General features: G+C 46.2%; 1 protein-coding gene across 1 annotated transcript; it reads right to left on the bottom strand.

Moving 5' to 3' along the window:
• Nucleotides 1–6,396: 6,396 nt before the first annotated feature.
• LOC309524467 (tissue-type plasminogen activator-like) lies at nucleotides 6,397–13,682 on the bottom strand (the record flags this gene model as incomplete). Its single annotated transcript, XM_082242411.1, has 6 exons — nucleotides 13,346–13,682; nucleotides 10,745–10,836; nucleotides 9,327–9,498; nucleotides 7,128–7,289; nucleotides 6,566–6,739; nucleotides 6,397–6,412 (listed from the first exon to the last, which is right to left on the bottom strand). Exons 1-6 carry the CDS (start codon nucleotides 13,588–13,590, stop codon nucleotides 6,397–6,399), a joined length of 861 nt encoding a protein of 286 aa, XP_082098537.1. The 5' UTR covers nucleotides 13,591–13,682.
• Nucleotides 13,683–14,245: the final 563 nt, after the last annotated feature.

Raw genomic sequence — 14,245 nt, 5'->3', positions numbered from 1 at the left:
CATTTATAAACCTCAAACTCCTGAGATAAATGCTGTTTACGTCTGAAGGGCAGCAGTTGAAGAAGGAGCAAAAAGGGTTTTCTTGTGTGTGTGTTTGTGTGTGTGTGTGTGTTTCTTTGTGGCTGATTAGCTGTTTTCCCTGTGTAAAGGTCAGAGGGGGCAGGGTTTCTGTTGAGGCAGGGGATTAGCTGTGGGAGGAGCTTATCAGAGTCTGAAGGGCAGTTATACCCATCTTTTAGATTTAGGGGAGCTAGTCTCAAACGTTTGTTGGGGGAGACCTAGGTTTTTTTTGTGTGTGGGGGGGGGGAGTTATTTGTCCTGTCCTCAAGCTTTTTGTGATGGAGGACCTCTGTAGCTACCCCCAACGACACGATCTCAAGATGGAAGGGGAGGGAACAGCTGCAGTCGCCTGCGATTCCTGCGCAATGTTTGCCATCTTGCCAAAGGTTGCAGGCAGCTTTACCTGCAGCAATTGCATGTTGATTACCCTTTTAAAAGACAAAGTCCAGCAACTGGAGGAACGTGTAGCTACGCTCCAAAGAATTAGAGAGCTGGAGCTCTTCTTGGAAGCAACAGAGCACACCGTCTCCACCAGAGAGGAGACAGGGGACTCCCCTGAGAAGGAGGCTAGTTCACCAACACAGGAGCCAGATATATGGAGAAACGTGACTCAAAGAAGTAGGAGGCCCAGGGTTCACTCTGATTGTTTAGAAATACACAATCGCTTTGAGGTCCTCTCCCCTAGCATGGAAGACGAAGAGCAGACTCCATTTGAGGATCTCTCCCTCATTACAGTCGATCAGGTATATGAAGACGAGCAGCAAAGTCAGTCCTCAGGGAATGTGCAGGCGACCTTGGAACGGACAGCTCACGGAAGAACCCCAACCAAACCCAAGAGGAGGCGTGTAGTGGTGATAGGGGATTCCCTACTGAGGGGAACAGAAGCAGTGATCTGTGGGCCTGACAAGATGTCTCGGGAAGTGTGCTGTCTCCCCGGGGCTAAGATCCAAGATGTAACTGAACGACTGCAAGGAATCATAAAACCCACTGACGAATACCCCTTCCTCTTGGTTCATGTGGGAACCAATGACACTGCAAGCAATAGCCTCCAGAAGATCAAAAGAGACTACGAGGCTCTCGGCAGGAAATTGAAGCAACTAAATGCACAAATTGTCATCTCGTCTGTCCTCCCAGTTGAACGACGTGGCCCAGGGAGAGAGGGCAAAATAGTGGAAGTGAACAGCTGGCTTCGCAAATGGTGTAAACAGGAACGGTTTGGATTCTTAGATCACGGACTGCAGTTTCTTGAAGATGGACTTCTGGCAAGTGATGGGCTGCACCTCACAACGGTTGGGAGAAATGTTTTTGCCAAAAATCTCAGAAACCTCATCAGGAGGGCTTTAAACTGACTAATGTGGGGGAGGGAGACAGTGCTCCTGAAGGTAGGAGTCTATCAATTAATGAAGATGATCATCCAAATGTCATAGACCAAGTGGAGCAAACAGCACGCGGACCTAGTGGAGGGAGGAAAAAATCCTTAAATAAGAGACACGGGGGAATGATTAATGGACTTCAATGTCTGTACACTAATGCGCAAAGCATGGGAAATAAACAAGATGAGCTTGAGCTCTTGGTACAGCAAACTAAATATGACATAATAGGCATCACTGAAACCTGGTGGGATAAGTCCCACGATTGGAATGTAATAATGGGGGGATACAATCTATTTCAGAGAAACAGACCAGACAAGAAAGGAGGAGGAGTGGCGTTATATGTCAGGGGTGTGTATACCTGTGAAGAGATCCAAGATTTAGAACCTCAAAGCCAAAGTGAGAGCATTTGGGTCAAAATTAAGGGAGAGAAGAATAACAGAGACCTCATTGTGGGAGTTTACTATAGATCCCCAAGCCAAACGGAGGACATAGATGATGCCTTCCTGGAACAGATGGCCAAGCATGCAAAAGGAAGGGAGATAGTAGTAATGGGGGACTTCAATTACCCGGATATTTGTTGGACGTCAAACTCAGCCAAGAGCATAAGGTCAAACAGATTCCTCACTGGCCTTGCAGACAACTTCATTGTCCAGAAAGTGGGAGAAGCAACAAGAGGAACAGCCATTTTAGACCTGGTCCTAACCAATGTTGATGACCTGGTTAGTGGGGTAGATGTGGAAGGATCATTAGGCGCGAGTGATCATGCTCTTCTGAAGTTTACTATACAGCGGAAAGGAGCAGCCAAGCATACTAGGACTCAATTTCTTGACTTTAAGAAAGCCGACTTCATAAAACTTAGGGAAGTGCTGGGTGAGATCCCATGGACAGCAATACTAAAAGGAAAGGGAGTTCATGATGGCTGGGAGTTTGTTAAGAGGGAGATACTAAAAGCACAACGTCAGGCAATACCAATGAGACGGAAACATGGAAGGTGCCTAAAGAAGCCAGGGTGGCTATCTAAAGAACTTTTAACTGAATTAAGATTAAAAAAGGATGTGTACAAAAAATGGAAAAGGGGGGAAACCACCAAAGAGGAATTCAAACAAATAGCCAGCACATGTAGACACAAAGTCAGAAAAGCTAAAGCACAGAATGAACTCAGGCTTGCTAGAGAGGTTAAAAGCAACAAAAAAGGCTTTTATGGGTATGTTCGTAGCAAAAGGAAGAACAAAGAAACAGAGGGGTCACTCAGAGGAGAAGATGGTGAAATGCAAACAGGGGACACAGAAAGGGCTGAACTCCTCAATGCCTTCTTTGCCTCAGTCTTCTCCGATAAAGAAAACAATGCCCGACCTGAAGAATTTGGAGCAAATGATTCAGCAAAGGAAACACAGCCCAGAATAACTAAGGAGATAGCACAAGAATATTTGGCTAGATTAGATGTATTCAAGTCTCCAGGGCCAGATGAACTGCATCCAAGAGTATTAAAAGAACTGGCAGATGTGATCTCAGAACCACTGGCAGTCATCTTTGAGAATTCCTGGAGAACAGGCGAAGTCCCGGCAGACTGGAGGAGGGCAAATGTTGTCCCTATTTTCAAAAAGGGGGAAAGAGAGGACCCAAATAATTACCGCCCAGTCAGTCTGACATCAATACCAGGGAAGATTCTGGAGCAGATCATTAAGCAAACAGTCTGTGAGCACCTAGAAAGGAATGCTGTGATCACCAATAGTCAGCATGGATTTCTGAAAAATAAGTCATGTCAGACTAACCTGATCTCGTTTTTTGACAGAATTACAAGCCTGGTAGATGAAGGGAACGCAGTGGATGTAGCCTACCTTGATTTCAGCAAGGCATTTGACAAGGTGCCCCATGATATTCTTGTAAAGAAGCTGGTAAAATGTGGTCTTGACTATGCTACCACTCAGTGGATTTGTAACTGGCTGACTGACCGAACCCAAAGGGTGCTCATCAATGGTTCCTCTTCATCCTGGAGAAGAGTGACTAGTGGGGTGCCACAGGGTTCTGTCTTGGGCCCGGTCTTATTCAACATCTTTATCAACGACTTGGATGATGGACTCAAGGGCATCCTGATCAAATTTGCAGATGACACCAAACTGGGAGGGGTGGCTAACACCCCAGAGGACAGGATCACACTTCAAAACGAACTTGACAGATTAGAGAACTGGGCAAAAACAAACAAGATGAATTTTAACAGGGAGAAATGTAAAGTATTGCACTTGGGCAAAAAAAATGAGAGGCACAAATACAAGATGGGTGACACCTGGCTTGAGAGCAGTACATGTGAAAAGGATCTAGGAGTCTTGGTTGACCACAAACTTGACATGAGCCAACAGTGTGACGCGGCAGCTAAAAAAGCCAATGCAATTCTGGGCTGTATCAATAGGAGTATAGCATCTAGATCAAGGGAAGTAATAGTGCCACTGTATTCTGCTCTGGTCAGACCACACCTGGAGTACTGTGTCCAGTTCTGGGCACCACAATTCAAGAAGGACACTGACAAACTGGAACGTGTCCAGAAGAGGGCAACCAAAATGGTCAAAGGCCTGGAAACGATGCCTTATGAGGAACGGCTAAGGGAGCTGGGCATGTTTAGCCTGGAGAAGAGGAGGTTAAGGGGTGATATGATAGCCATGTTCAAATATATAAAAGGATGTCACATAGAGGAGGGAGAAAGGTTGTTTTCTGATGCTCCAGAGAAGCGGACACGGAGCAATGGATCCAAACTACAAGAAAGAAGATTCCACCTAAACATTAGGAAGAACTTCCTGACAGTAAGAGCTGTTTGACAGTGGAATTTGCTGCCAAGGAGTGTGGTGGAGTCTCCTACTTTGGAGGTCTTTAAGCAGAGGCTTGACAACCATATGTCAGGAGTGCTCTGATGGTGTTTCCTGCTTGGCAGGGGGTTGGACTCGATGGCCCTTGTGGTCTCTTCCAACTCTATGATTCTATGATTCTATGATTCTATGAAATGCAGATATTTTGAGAAATAAACGTATTTTATTTTTATATTTGGTTCCTTAATTCCGTCAGGTCTCAATTCTTATATCGACTTTCGTTCCTTCTTGTAATAATTTCTTACAACTCTATTTAATATTATTCTGCTTATTCTTTACAAATCTTAGCAATCCCCCCTTTGTTTGAACTAGATGGTCTGTCCCTTTAAAAATTCTTTTGCCTTACAGTATAAAAACCTGTGATTGGAAGCTCCCTGTACCAGTCTTTAACATCAGCAGTCAGGAGCTTTTCAGCCCTGTTTTTTGAGTTTCTTTGAAACTTAAACAGCTTATCTGGACTCTCCTTGGCTTCAGCGAAAGCGACTCCAGCTGCGCTCCAAAGGCTTCAGGGATAGCTGCCCAAAATTCTGAAGTATTATAATCCTGCATGATTTCTGTTTCTTTTCTTCACCTTTAACTGCCCTGAACCATTTTGCTTGTTTTTCTTTTATCTTCTATTTCTGTCATTTCTATATATGAGGACTATTTGATTCCTGCAGTTGACCTTTCGCCAACATTTGCTGTTTGTGCTGTCCTCAGCATCCTGCTGGGCACCACGCAGAAATCAAAGAGGGGCACATTCTGACTCCCAGGCTTGCAATCTAATAAACTATGGTATGTAAGAGAAAGGGAATGCAGAGGGGAGAAAGGAAGATCATGAAAAAACAGCAGGACAGACAGAGAGAGAAAATGCACTTTCAATAAGTAGCTGTTTGGCTCAAAGGTGGAGAAATATCCCAGGCTTATGGAGCAGCAGGTTCAAAAAATGAACTGCTGAAAAATGGCACACGAGAGCTGGAACATTGGAAGTTAGCGTCCTTCAGTCTTGAGACAATGGAGTTCACCTCTGGGGGTGAAGTCCACCTGCTGCTATAGCAGCACTGGAGTGACTTCCCTGGGGCACAAGCCTGGGCAGTGTGGACGGAGGTCCTGGGCTGCCCAGGCGACAAGACCCTGCTCTGGGCCTCGCTCAAGCTTCAGCTCAACCATGTGCAACTGAAGAAAGACAGTCAGTTAAGGTTACCCTAAAACCCCCAAACTGTTTATGAATTCCCCCTCCCCAGCCAGGCCTCAAAGCCTCGCCTCAAGCACTTTTCAAATAAGGCTAAAAGCGTTAGCTAAGCATATTCCTCTTGCTGTAACAAAAAGACTCTAACGAAGGTAGAGAACAGAGTCCATTGTTTCTCAGAGCCTGTTTGTTTCTAAGGCCAGTGGCCTTGTTAAAAACCAAATTGCAACTTTCTTTCCGGGAACTATGCCAGGACAAGAGAATGAAACATATCTGAACACTCTGAAACCCCCTTTGGTTTCTCACCCCCTTTTCCTGGGAAGAGTCCAAAAAGAGTCCCAAGACAGGAACTTTCTGTTCATGCTCAGGAGACATGGGGCAGAACTTTTCAGAAGGAGGAGAAAGGGGAGGGAACTGGAAGAGGAATATATACTCTGTGCAAATGGCTGTGAAATCGTGCTTGTTTTGTGACTCTATCACACTTGCTCCTCTGCCCCCCCCCCCCATGGCAGAATAAAAGCTCTTTCTCTGGATTTAACCCCTTGGTGTCGTTTGACTCTTTTCGTCCCTGCTCGGGTGCAACGTTTCCTATCCATGGTTTAAAGGGCTAGAAAGGCGACATTTCTTGGTGCGTTAGTTAAGGACTGACTGTCTTTCTTCACAACATCCCTTACAGGGGGAGAAAACTGGCTGCCTTGCAAAGTTGCTGGATGGATTACTTTCATAGAACAACAAAGCAAACATTTTGTGTCTTGGGGGGAATAAGAAAAAACCCTGCCCCAGACCTTGAAGGGATGTTTCCTGTCCGGGGGCGGGGGCGGGTATTGAGGTAGATGGAGAATTGGGACTTGCCTCCCAATACAAATAGCAGGAAGAGGAGCGGGGGAGATCCGGACTGCAGCAGCAAACCCTCCCCACAGCAGAATCCCACCTGCTATTACTCCAAGAAAAACCTGCACGAACGGAACAATTGCTAAATGCACAAATGTTGCTGCCTCCCACTTGGCTCTTCATCTCCAGAACCACAAATTGCCTCTGACTTCAAGAGACTTCCTGAGGGGGCAGCAAGTGCAGAAGAGATGGCAAATCAGGCGCCGGACTCTTACCTTTCCACAAAGCAGTGGGCAGCTGAGAGGACCCAACAGGAATGGATCAGGACCCCACCACAGAGGTAGGCCTCCACTCCTTGTACCCTGACAAAGATGGCCGCCTGCCACGGGTGGGACTGGATGTACGAGTAGAGGCCTCCTTTGATCCGAAACTGAGACTGGCGGTACTTTCTCGTTCCACACGTGGCCAGGAAAACAAGGAAAATGTGCCCCAGACTCAGATACAACGTTAACTCTCCGCTTGGGGCAAAATGCTCTCCCAGGGCCGACCTCTTCATTTATTTAGCACATTGCTATCCCATCCGTCCTCTCAAAGGAACCCGGGTGGCAAACAGTTCAATGATAAAAGCATCTTCAAAACAATTCCACTACAGATGCAGACACAGAAAGATCTCTGCTTAAAAGTTGGAAGAGGAAGGTCTTTGGTTGGTGCTCAGAAGACAATAGACAGCAGTAGTATTTATCCCACCTTTCCTCCCAGAGCTAGAGCCAAGGTGGCTCACAACATTTAGAAACATTATTATAAAATACAAAGCAATGAAAACAACAGTAAAGGTACATCAGATCACCATTGGAGCCAGCAACTGAAATGCAGTTTGCTGGCATTTTGCCCCACGGATAAGGCAGGCACTTACAGCAAGCTGGCACATTGCAGTATTCCCATTTCCTCTTGCCACCCCTGAGCACGTGGCACCAAGGCTGGGTGCTATTATCAGGATTCCTGCAACACAAAAGTGGAACAGGATTACTTCAGAGATCAAATGCTCCCCCCTCTCTGCCCCTGCAAAGAGCAGCAGTGTGGGCTACCCAGGTTTGTATGTCCCCTGAGGATGATGTTCTGGAGTTTACGGAGGGCTGCTTGATAACCTTTGTTTTTTGCATGTACTTAGAACAGCTTTTTCCCAACACTCCTGACGTTTTGGCCATCAGCCCCATTCAATGCAGATTGGTCAAGGCGCCACATTCTCACCATACATTTAAAACACTATGATGCCACTTTAGAGGGCTTCCTGCAAAGAATTCTGGGAGCTGCAGTTTGTTAAGTAGCCTGAAGGTTAGTAGGAGACTCCTGTTCCTGATCCGAGAGCTAGAATTCCCAGAGTTCCCTGTGAAGAGGGATGAATATCATAGAATCATAGAGTTGGAAGAGACCACAAGGGCCATCGAGTCCAACCCCCTGCCAAGCAGGAAACACCATCAGAGCACTCCTGACATATGGTTGTCAAGCCTCTGCTTAAAGACCTCCAAAGTAGGAGACTCCACCACACTCCTTGGCAGCAAATTCCACTGTCAAACAGCTCTTACTGTCAATAAGTTAAACCACTCTGGGAATTGTAGCTCTGGGAGGCAAATATGAGTCTCCTAACAACTCTGAGCACCCTTAACAAACCATATTTCCCAGAATTATTTGGGGGAAAGCCATGACTCAAGCGGCCCTCCAGACGGTGCTGAATGATAGTTCCCAACATCCTTGGCCCTTTTTGTGGGTGCATGGGAGTTGGAGTTCAGCAACAACCGGAGGGCCAAAGGTTCCCCACCCAGCTTAACACAACATGAATTTGAAACTGGTCCACGCCACAGAAAGCTCTGCATCAGCCGTGACTTCCTGTGTCCATCCATCAATCCATCCTATACTATAAAGTCACAGGCAGGCCTGGAAACACTTGGGGATAGTCAAAAGCCATTAAATCCAGCATCATCTCCTCCTCCTGGTCGGCTTTCACAGACACTGTGTGAAGTGGCCTCTGGCCTCAGCTGTGATTCAAAGCCTCACTCAGAGTCCTTGGGAAGGGGGCGCTTAGAGAAATTGTCCTCATCCCAATTTTATTCTAAAAGATCTGAATAGTTTCTGCACTGGAAAGCAATGCTATTGAAACTCTCCCTTGTTTTTACTGTTTTCAAGTTGGACAGAGCACTAGGCAGGCATGTTTTGCAACAGCTTTCCGTTCTTTTGCACTTCTTCCCTTCCCTGCAATGTGTTCCCGGTGCACAGATGTGCCCTGGTAACACACTACCAATGCATTGCCACAATGCGTCAGGGTTGCCTTGGGACAAGTCAAGGTACATTCAGGGATGGACCACAGGTCCCAGGTTCAATCCCTGAAATGTTCAGTTAAAAGGATCCCAGAGAGAAGGGGACTCTCAGTGAAAGTTGGAAAGTGGCTGCTAAACATGCCCTCCAGATGTTTCCCACCAGCCTGGCCAATGGTGGGATGCCAAGGGACCCACGTTCCATCTCCAGTCAGTGCCAATGCCAGTCAGTGCCATATTGTGGTGGGTGCAGGGAATGTACAAGTCCACTTCCTGAGTTTCTAGATAACTGCATCGAGATCCATTGTGTGTGGTGTGTGGTTTTTTACCAGTGTGCAAGATCATATATGCATACACCAGTGGAACACACGCCAAGACCCTGAATGCAATCCTACACATGACCACATCCAAATTCGGGTTTCCACCAATATTTTATCAACAACCACATAGGCATTTGTAGCAAACATGAATGAAATGGCACAAATGGATTGGATGACCCAAAAAACACAGCCTCATCTAATTGCAGAATTATTTCTATGAATTCAATAAAAGCAGCACACAGGGCAGAGCCAATCAGCAGGTTATTGTTCTTACACTAGATAAGGCAGAGTGGTCCAGAGCCTTTTTGGAAAAGCCAAACACATATCTTATCAATAAGCCATGTTTTGCATTTAGTTTTTCTTTTTGGACAAAAAACTGCAAGGAGAAAAGGTGAGGGTCGGCTTACCTGCAGAAGTTGTGGCTGGTGAGACCGAGCTGCTCTGCATCCTCCCGATGGGAATTGAAGACCAGCCCAGTAAGGAACTGGGAATCCCACCTCAAGCAAGCAGCACCCCATTCCGTGCGGTTGTGGGGACCTCGATAGTTGTTGCCTCTTCCAGAAATGCAAGTGTGACTTTCTGTGACAAAAAAGGCAGGTTTGCATCAGGCCCGAACCACATTCATGGGGCATATAGTTTGAGGTTTTTTTCTCACTGCAGATTTTCAATTGTGAAGCCTACATTAAAAGCACATCCCTCCCCCCCCCCCAAGAATCATAGGAGCTATAGTTTACCTCTCACAGAGCTACAATTCCCAGCACCCCTGATGACCCACAGTTTCCAAGTTGGGGGGTGTGTGCCTTAAATGTATGAACCTTGGGGCAGGGATCCACTTTTCATCTGTACAGCGCCATAGATGTTACAAGGGATGGGGCTGGTTCTTAAATTAAATTTTACATATTTTATTTAACTAGAAAAGTTTTAAATGATTTTTATTTAACTAGAAAACCAACACAGACAAGAAGAAAAAGAAGGAGGAGGAGGAGGAGGAGGAGGAGGAGGAGGAGGAGGAGGAGAGTTTGGATTTAATATCCCGCTTTATCACTACCCGAAGGAGTCTCAAAGCGGCTAACATTCTCCTTTCCCTTCCTCCCCCACAACAAACACTCTGTGAGGTGAGTGAGGCTGAGAGACTACAGAGAAGTGTGACTGGCCTAATAAAAAGCTGAAAGTTACTGTACATGTCTTAGAACAAAGCTTACACATACCTTATGAATACGAGCCCTATTAAATAATTTGTAATAAACAAGATAATACATTTTTCCTGCAAGCATGAAGGTATCAATATCCAAAATGCAACATTAAGAAAATGTTTAAGTTGAATGCCATCAGAACATTGCAAAATGATTATTTGAAGCCAGCACCCTCCCATTTTTATTTAATTCATAATCAAGTCTCTTTTAGTATATATTGCATCTTCTCATTGTCTCCTTTTTCTACCGTAATGAGCGAGTTTGGTCACTGAGGCCAACTAACACAAGTTTTCTACTCCATTTTCCCGCAAGCATGGCAATAACCATAGATGAAGCCAATTCTTTGTTTCTGCAAAACTAAACATGCTGCACAAATAGGGAATGATTGTGGTGGAACTAGAGCTCCAGATTCCACGCAAGATTCTCGGAGTCTGGTGCATATTTCTATTGAAAAGGAGCAGACCAAAATACAAGTGTGTGGGTGTGGAATTCACACAAGTTAATTTGGATCAGGGCCGTGATGTGGAGAGAAACTGCTAAAAGCCTTCTTCCCTTCGGCTCCAATGCTCATAGCACAACATTTTCACCGCCCCACCTGGCTCTGCCCCACTGCAGAGGAGCCTTGAACCTACTGTTGGCGCAGGGAGGGAGGCTGCAGAACTCAAAGCTGTACTTGTTTCCTTTGTAGACAAAGCACCAGGGCATGATGTCGGAATCAGGGTTTCTAGAGGAAAGGAAAGGCAAACACTGGGCATTTTGTACCATTAAGACATTTATCATAGCAGTGTGGAATTGTAGAGCTGGAAGGGACTCCAGGGGTCATCTAGTCCAACCACCAACCTTCTGGTTGATAGCCAGATGCACTGGCCCACTGCACCACTGGGGACAGCTGCAAACTCAGCTGCAACCTCAAAAATAAGGGAAAAAATGGGGGGGGGGAGGCCAACATTTATACTCAAAATAATACACTGATAATTTTAAGAATGTAGGAAGAGTCTTGCTAGATCATACGAAGAAACATCTAGACAGACACTCGGTTCTCACAGCAGCCAACTAGAAGTCAGTGAAAGGCTTGGAAGCAGCCTTTCCTGGGTGCAACAGCACTTGCCCTGTCCCGCCCCCCACTTGCTATTCAGAAGCCGACTGCCTCCCCCCCCCCCCAGGGAAGCATCACCTCCGTCAAGGCCAGTAGCCACTGACAGCCTTATCCCCCAGGAAAAGGTCAAGAAAAGGGCTGCTAAATTAATTAAGGGATGGAGTGACTCTCCTATGAAGAAAGGCTGTTGCATTGGGGACTTTTTAATTTAGAGAAAAGGCAAGTGTGAGGTGACACAATGAAATTTTATGAAATTATGCAAGGCATGAAGAAAGTGGTTGGAGACGTTTTCTTCCCTCTCTCATATCACACCCAATGAAGCTGAATGTTGGAAGATTCAGGATAGATTTTTTTAAAAAATAATTCTTCATGAAGTGCAGAATTCAGCTCTGGAACTCACGCCCACAGGGGCAGTGGTAACCACCAACCGGAATGTCTTTAAAAGAGAACTGGACCAATTCATGGAGGAGGAGGAGGAGGAGGAGGCAGCAGCGGAGAGGGGCTCTTGATGGCTGCTGGCCATTTTGACTCTGCTTTGCCTCCACCGGCTCCCACAGGCTCCTCTTAGGCTCGTGGAAATTGGTCTTCTCAACCCAAGTTGGTGGTTGACACTACGCCTTGGGGGAAGGAGCTCCATAGTTTAATTCTAAGCCCTGAGGGAAGACTTGTGTGGTGTAGTGGTTAAGAGCGGTAGTCTCGTAATCTGGGGAACCGGGTTCGCGTCTCCGCTCCTCCACATGCAGCTGCTGGGTGACCTTGGGCCAGTCACACTTCTTTGAAGTCTCTCAGCCCCACTCACCCCACAGAGTGTTTGTTGTGGGGGAGGAAGGGAAAGGAGAATGTGAGCCGCTTTGAGACTCCTGAAGGGGAGTGATAAAGCGGGATATCAAATCCAAAACTCTTCTCTTCTCCAAAGACGTCCTTCCTGTTGTCAGCCCTGAATCTTCCAATCTTCAGCTTCACTATATGGCCTAGATGTCTTCCTATTTATTCCCTTTCTCCACAAAGCGCACACAGTTTCATGAAATTATGATGAAATGATATTATACACCTCCACCTTGTGTGTCTTCCCAAAGTCTCACTTACACTAAACTAAAATGTTGTAACCTTTCCTCACAGTGGAGATGCTCTCAACCATTTTGGTCGCCCTTTTCTGAACCTTTTCCAGCTCTGCAGCATCCTTATTTGACAATGTCAATATTTCTCCCGCTCAGAGTAGATTTTGCCTACAAGGATGTATTTGTGGGAATGGATTTCGGCACTAGGAGAGGATACATGGTTTAGTTATTATTCTTCCTTGCTCACATTTGTGAGATCAACAGAGTACCATCCTTTGCAGCTTAAACTTTGAAGCTAAGAAAAGTTTGATTTAAGCTTTTACAAACAATAATCCAGGATGCTCTAAAGGCAGACTGGATTTTCCTGGTATTACCCATTGTCTACCCCTTAAAAACAACAATCACAACACTGTTTTGTAAAGAAGTAAAAGTAGTATTTACTTACACAATCTAGGTTGAAGTAGCAATTGCAGCACCAAATAAAAGCATGTTTATAACTACCGTCGTACCTTGGAAGTCGAAAGGAATCCATTCTGGAAGTCCATTTGACTTCCAAAACGTTCAGAAACTAAGGCGTGGCTTCTGATTGGCTGCAGGAAGCTCCTGCAGCCAATCGGAAGCCGCAGAAGCCCTGTTGGACGTTCAACTTTCAAAAATAGTTTGCAAACTGAAACACTCACTTCTGGGTTTGCAGCATTCAGGAGCCAAAATGTTCAGGAACTAAGCTGTTCCAAAACCAAAGTACGATTGTACTATCTAAGTTACCAAAGTACAAAAGGTAAGTTCAAAATTGTGTCTGAGCTGCAGACCTCAGACATGGACATGTGGTCAGCTTGGAAGCATGACGAAGAAAGAGGAGGCTGCCCAGGCTGGAAGGATGTAGGGCTACAGCTTCCTGCCAAAGCAGACAAAGGAAGTGATCTCACAGAGTTCTCTCTAGCAAATTTGACAAGAAAGCTCTATGAGCCCCTTCATGTGCCAATCTGGTAAAACATGAATTATTGGTTTGACTGCAATAATGTCCCATGGTATTGGGGGGCAAGAAGAAGAAGAGGCCCCTCCTAAACTCACTTTCTCACCTGCAATAGTTGTGGTTTCCAAGGCCCAACCTAGCGGCATCTGCCCGGTACGCATTGTACCGCTTATTCCTCAAGGAATCGAGCTTCCAGTTCAAGCACTTGGCTCCACTCACAGTTGTGTTCCATGTCCCCATGTAGCCCTCTCCAGCGCCCTGGTAACACTTGGCTTTGGTATCTGAAAAAGGAGGAGCAGAGCATTCAGTCTCCCGCCTGTTCTCCAAAGGTACTCTGCACACATCTTGCATCCATGGGGCTGCTCGGGATCAAGATGGGAGATTGCAGCCGTGGTCACTGGGGGCTAGAGAGCAGAGGCCTATGGGCCACATGTGACCCCCCAGGTCTATTCTGTTTCGCCCCTGGGACTCTCTCCAGGCCCCCCTGCCCCCAGAATCTCCACCCCTCTCCTTTGCAACCTCTCCTCAAATGTTTCTGACTTGCTGGAATGTGGTCTTGAACTCTGATAATGGTTCTTGCTTGTCTGGCTGGAGGATAGAGCGGAATGCCACAGTTTGTGTGTAGAAACCAGCCTCATGAACCAAAGCAAAATTCACATTCACTCCTGTGCCCATTTTTGCCCCCTGCTAGATGAGGTGGAGGATGGAAGAACCACAAGGCCATCTCCACCTATGTCCTCCCTGCTCTGTGATGCAGTCCTCCTCCTTCCCCACTATTCCAGCCATCTTGGACTGGAAGAAGCAGGAAGCTCATGACACTTTATGCCAGATGCTGCTTCCACGCTGCCTCTCCCTCACAGGCACAGCTAGCAAAGCCAGCAGGCCTGGCAGCCAAGCTACATACAATTTATTCTTCTTATTACATTTCTATACCACCCTTTTCTTCCAAGGAGCTGCTTGGGAGTAAAGGTGGTATATAAATGTAACACACACACACACACACACA

Source organism: Podarcis vaucheri, assembly GCF_965113315.1.
Source record: "Podarcis vaucheri genome assembly, contig: HAP1_SCAFFOLD_251, whole genome shotgun sequence".
NCBI classification, from domain to species: domain Eukaryota; kingdom Metazoa; phylum Chordata; class Lepidosauria; order Squamata; family Lacertidae; genus Podarcis; species Podarcis vaucheri.
Note: the sequence above shows the minus strand (reverse complement) of the source record. Positions and strands in the feature narration are given on the sequence as shown.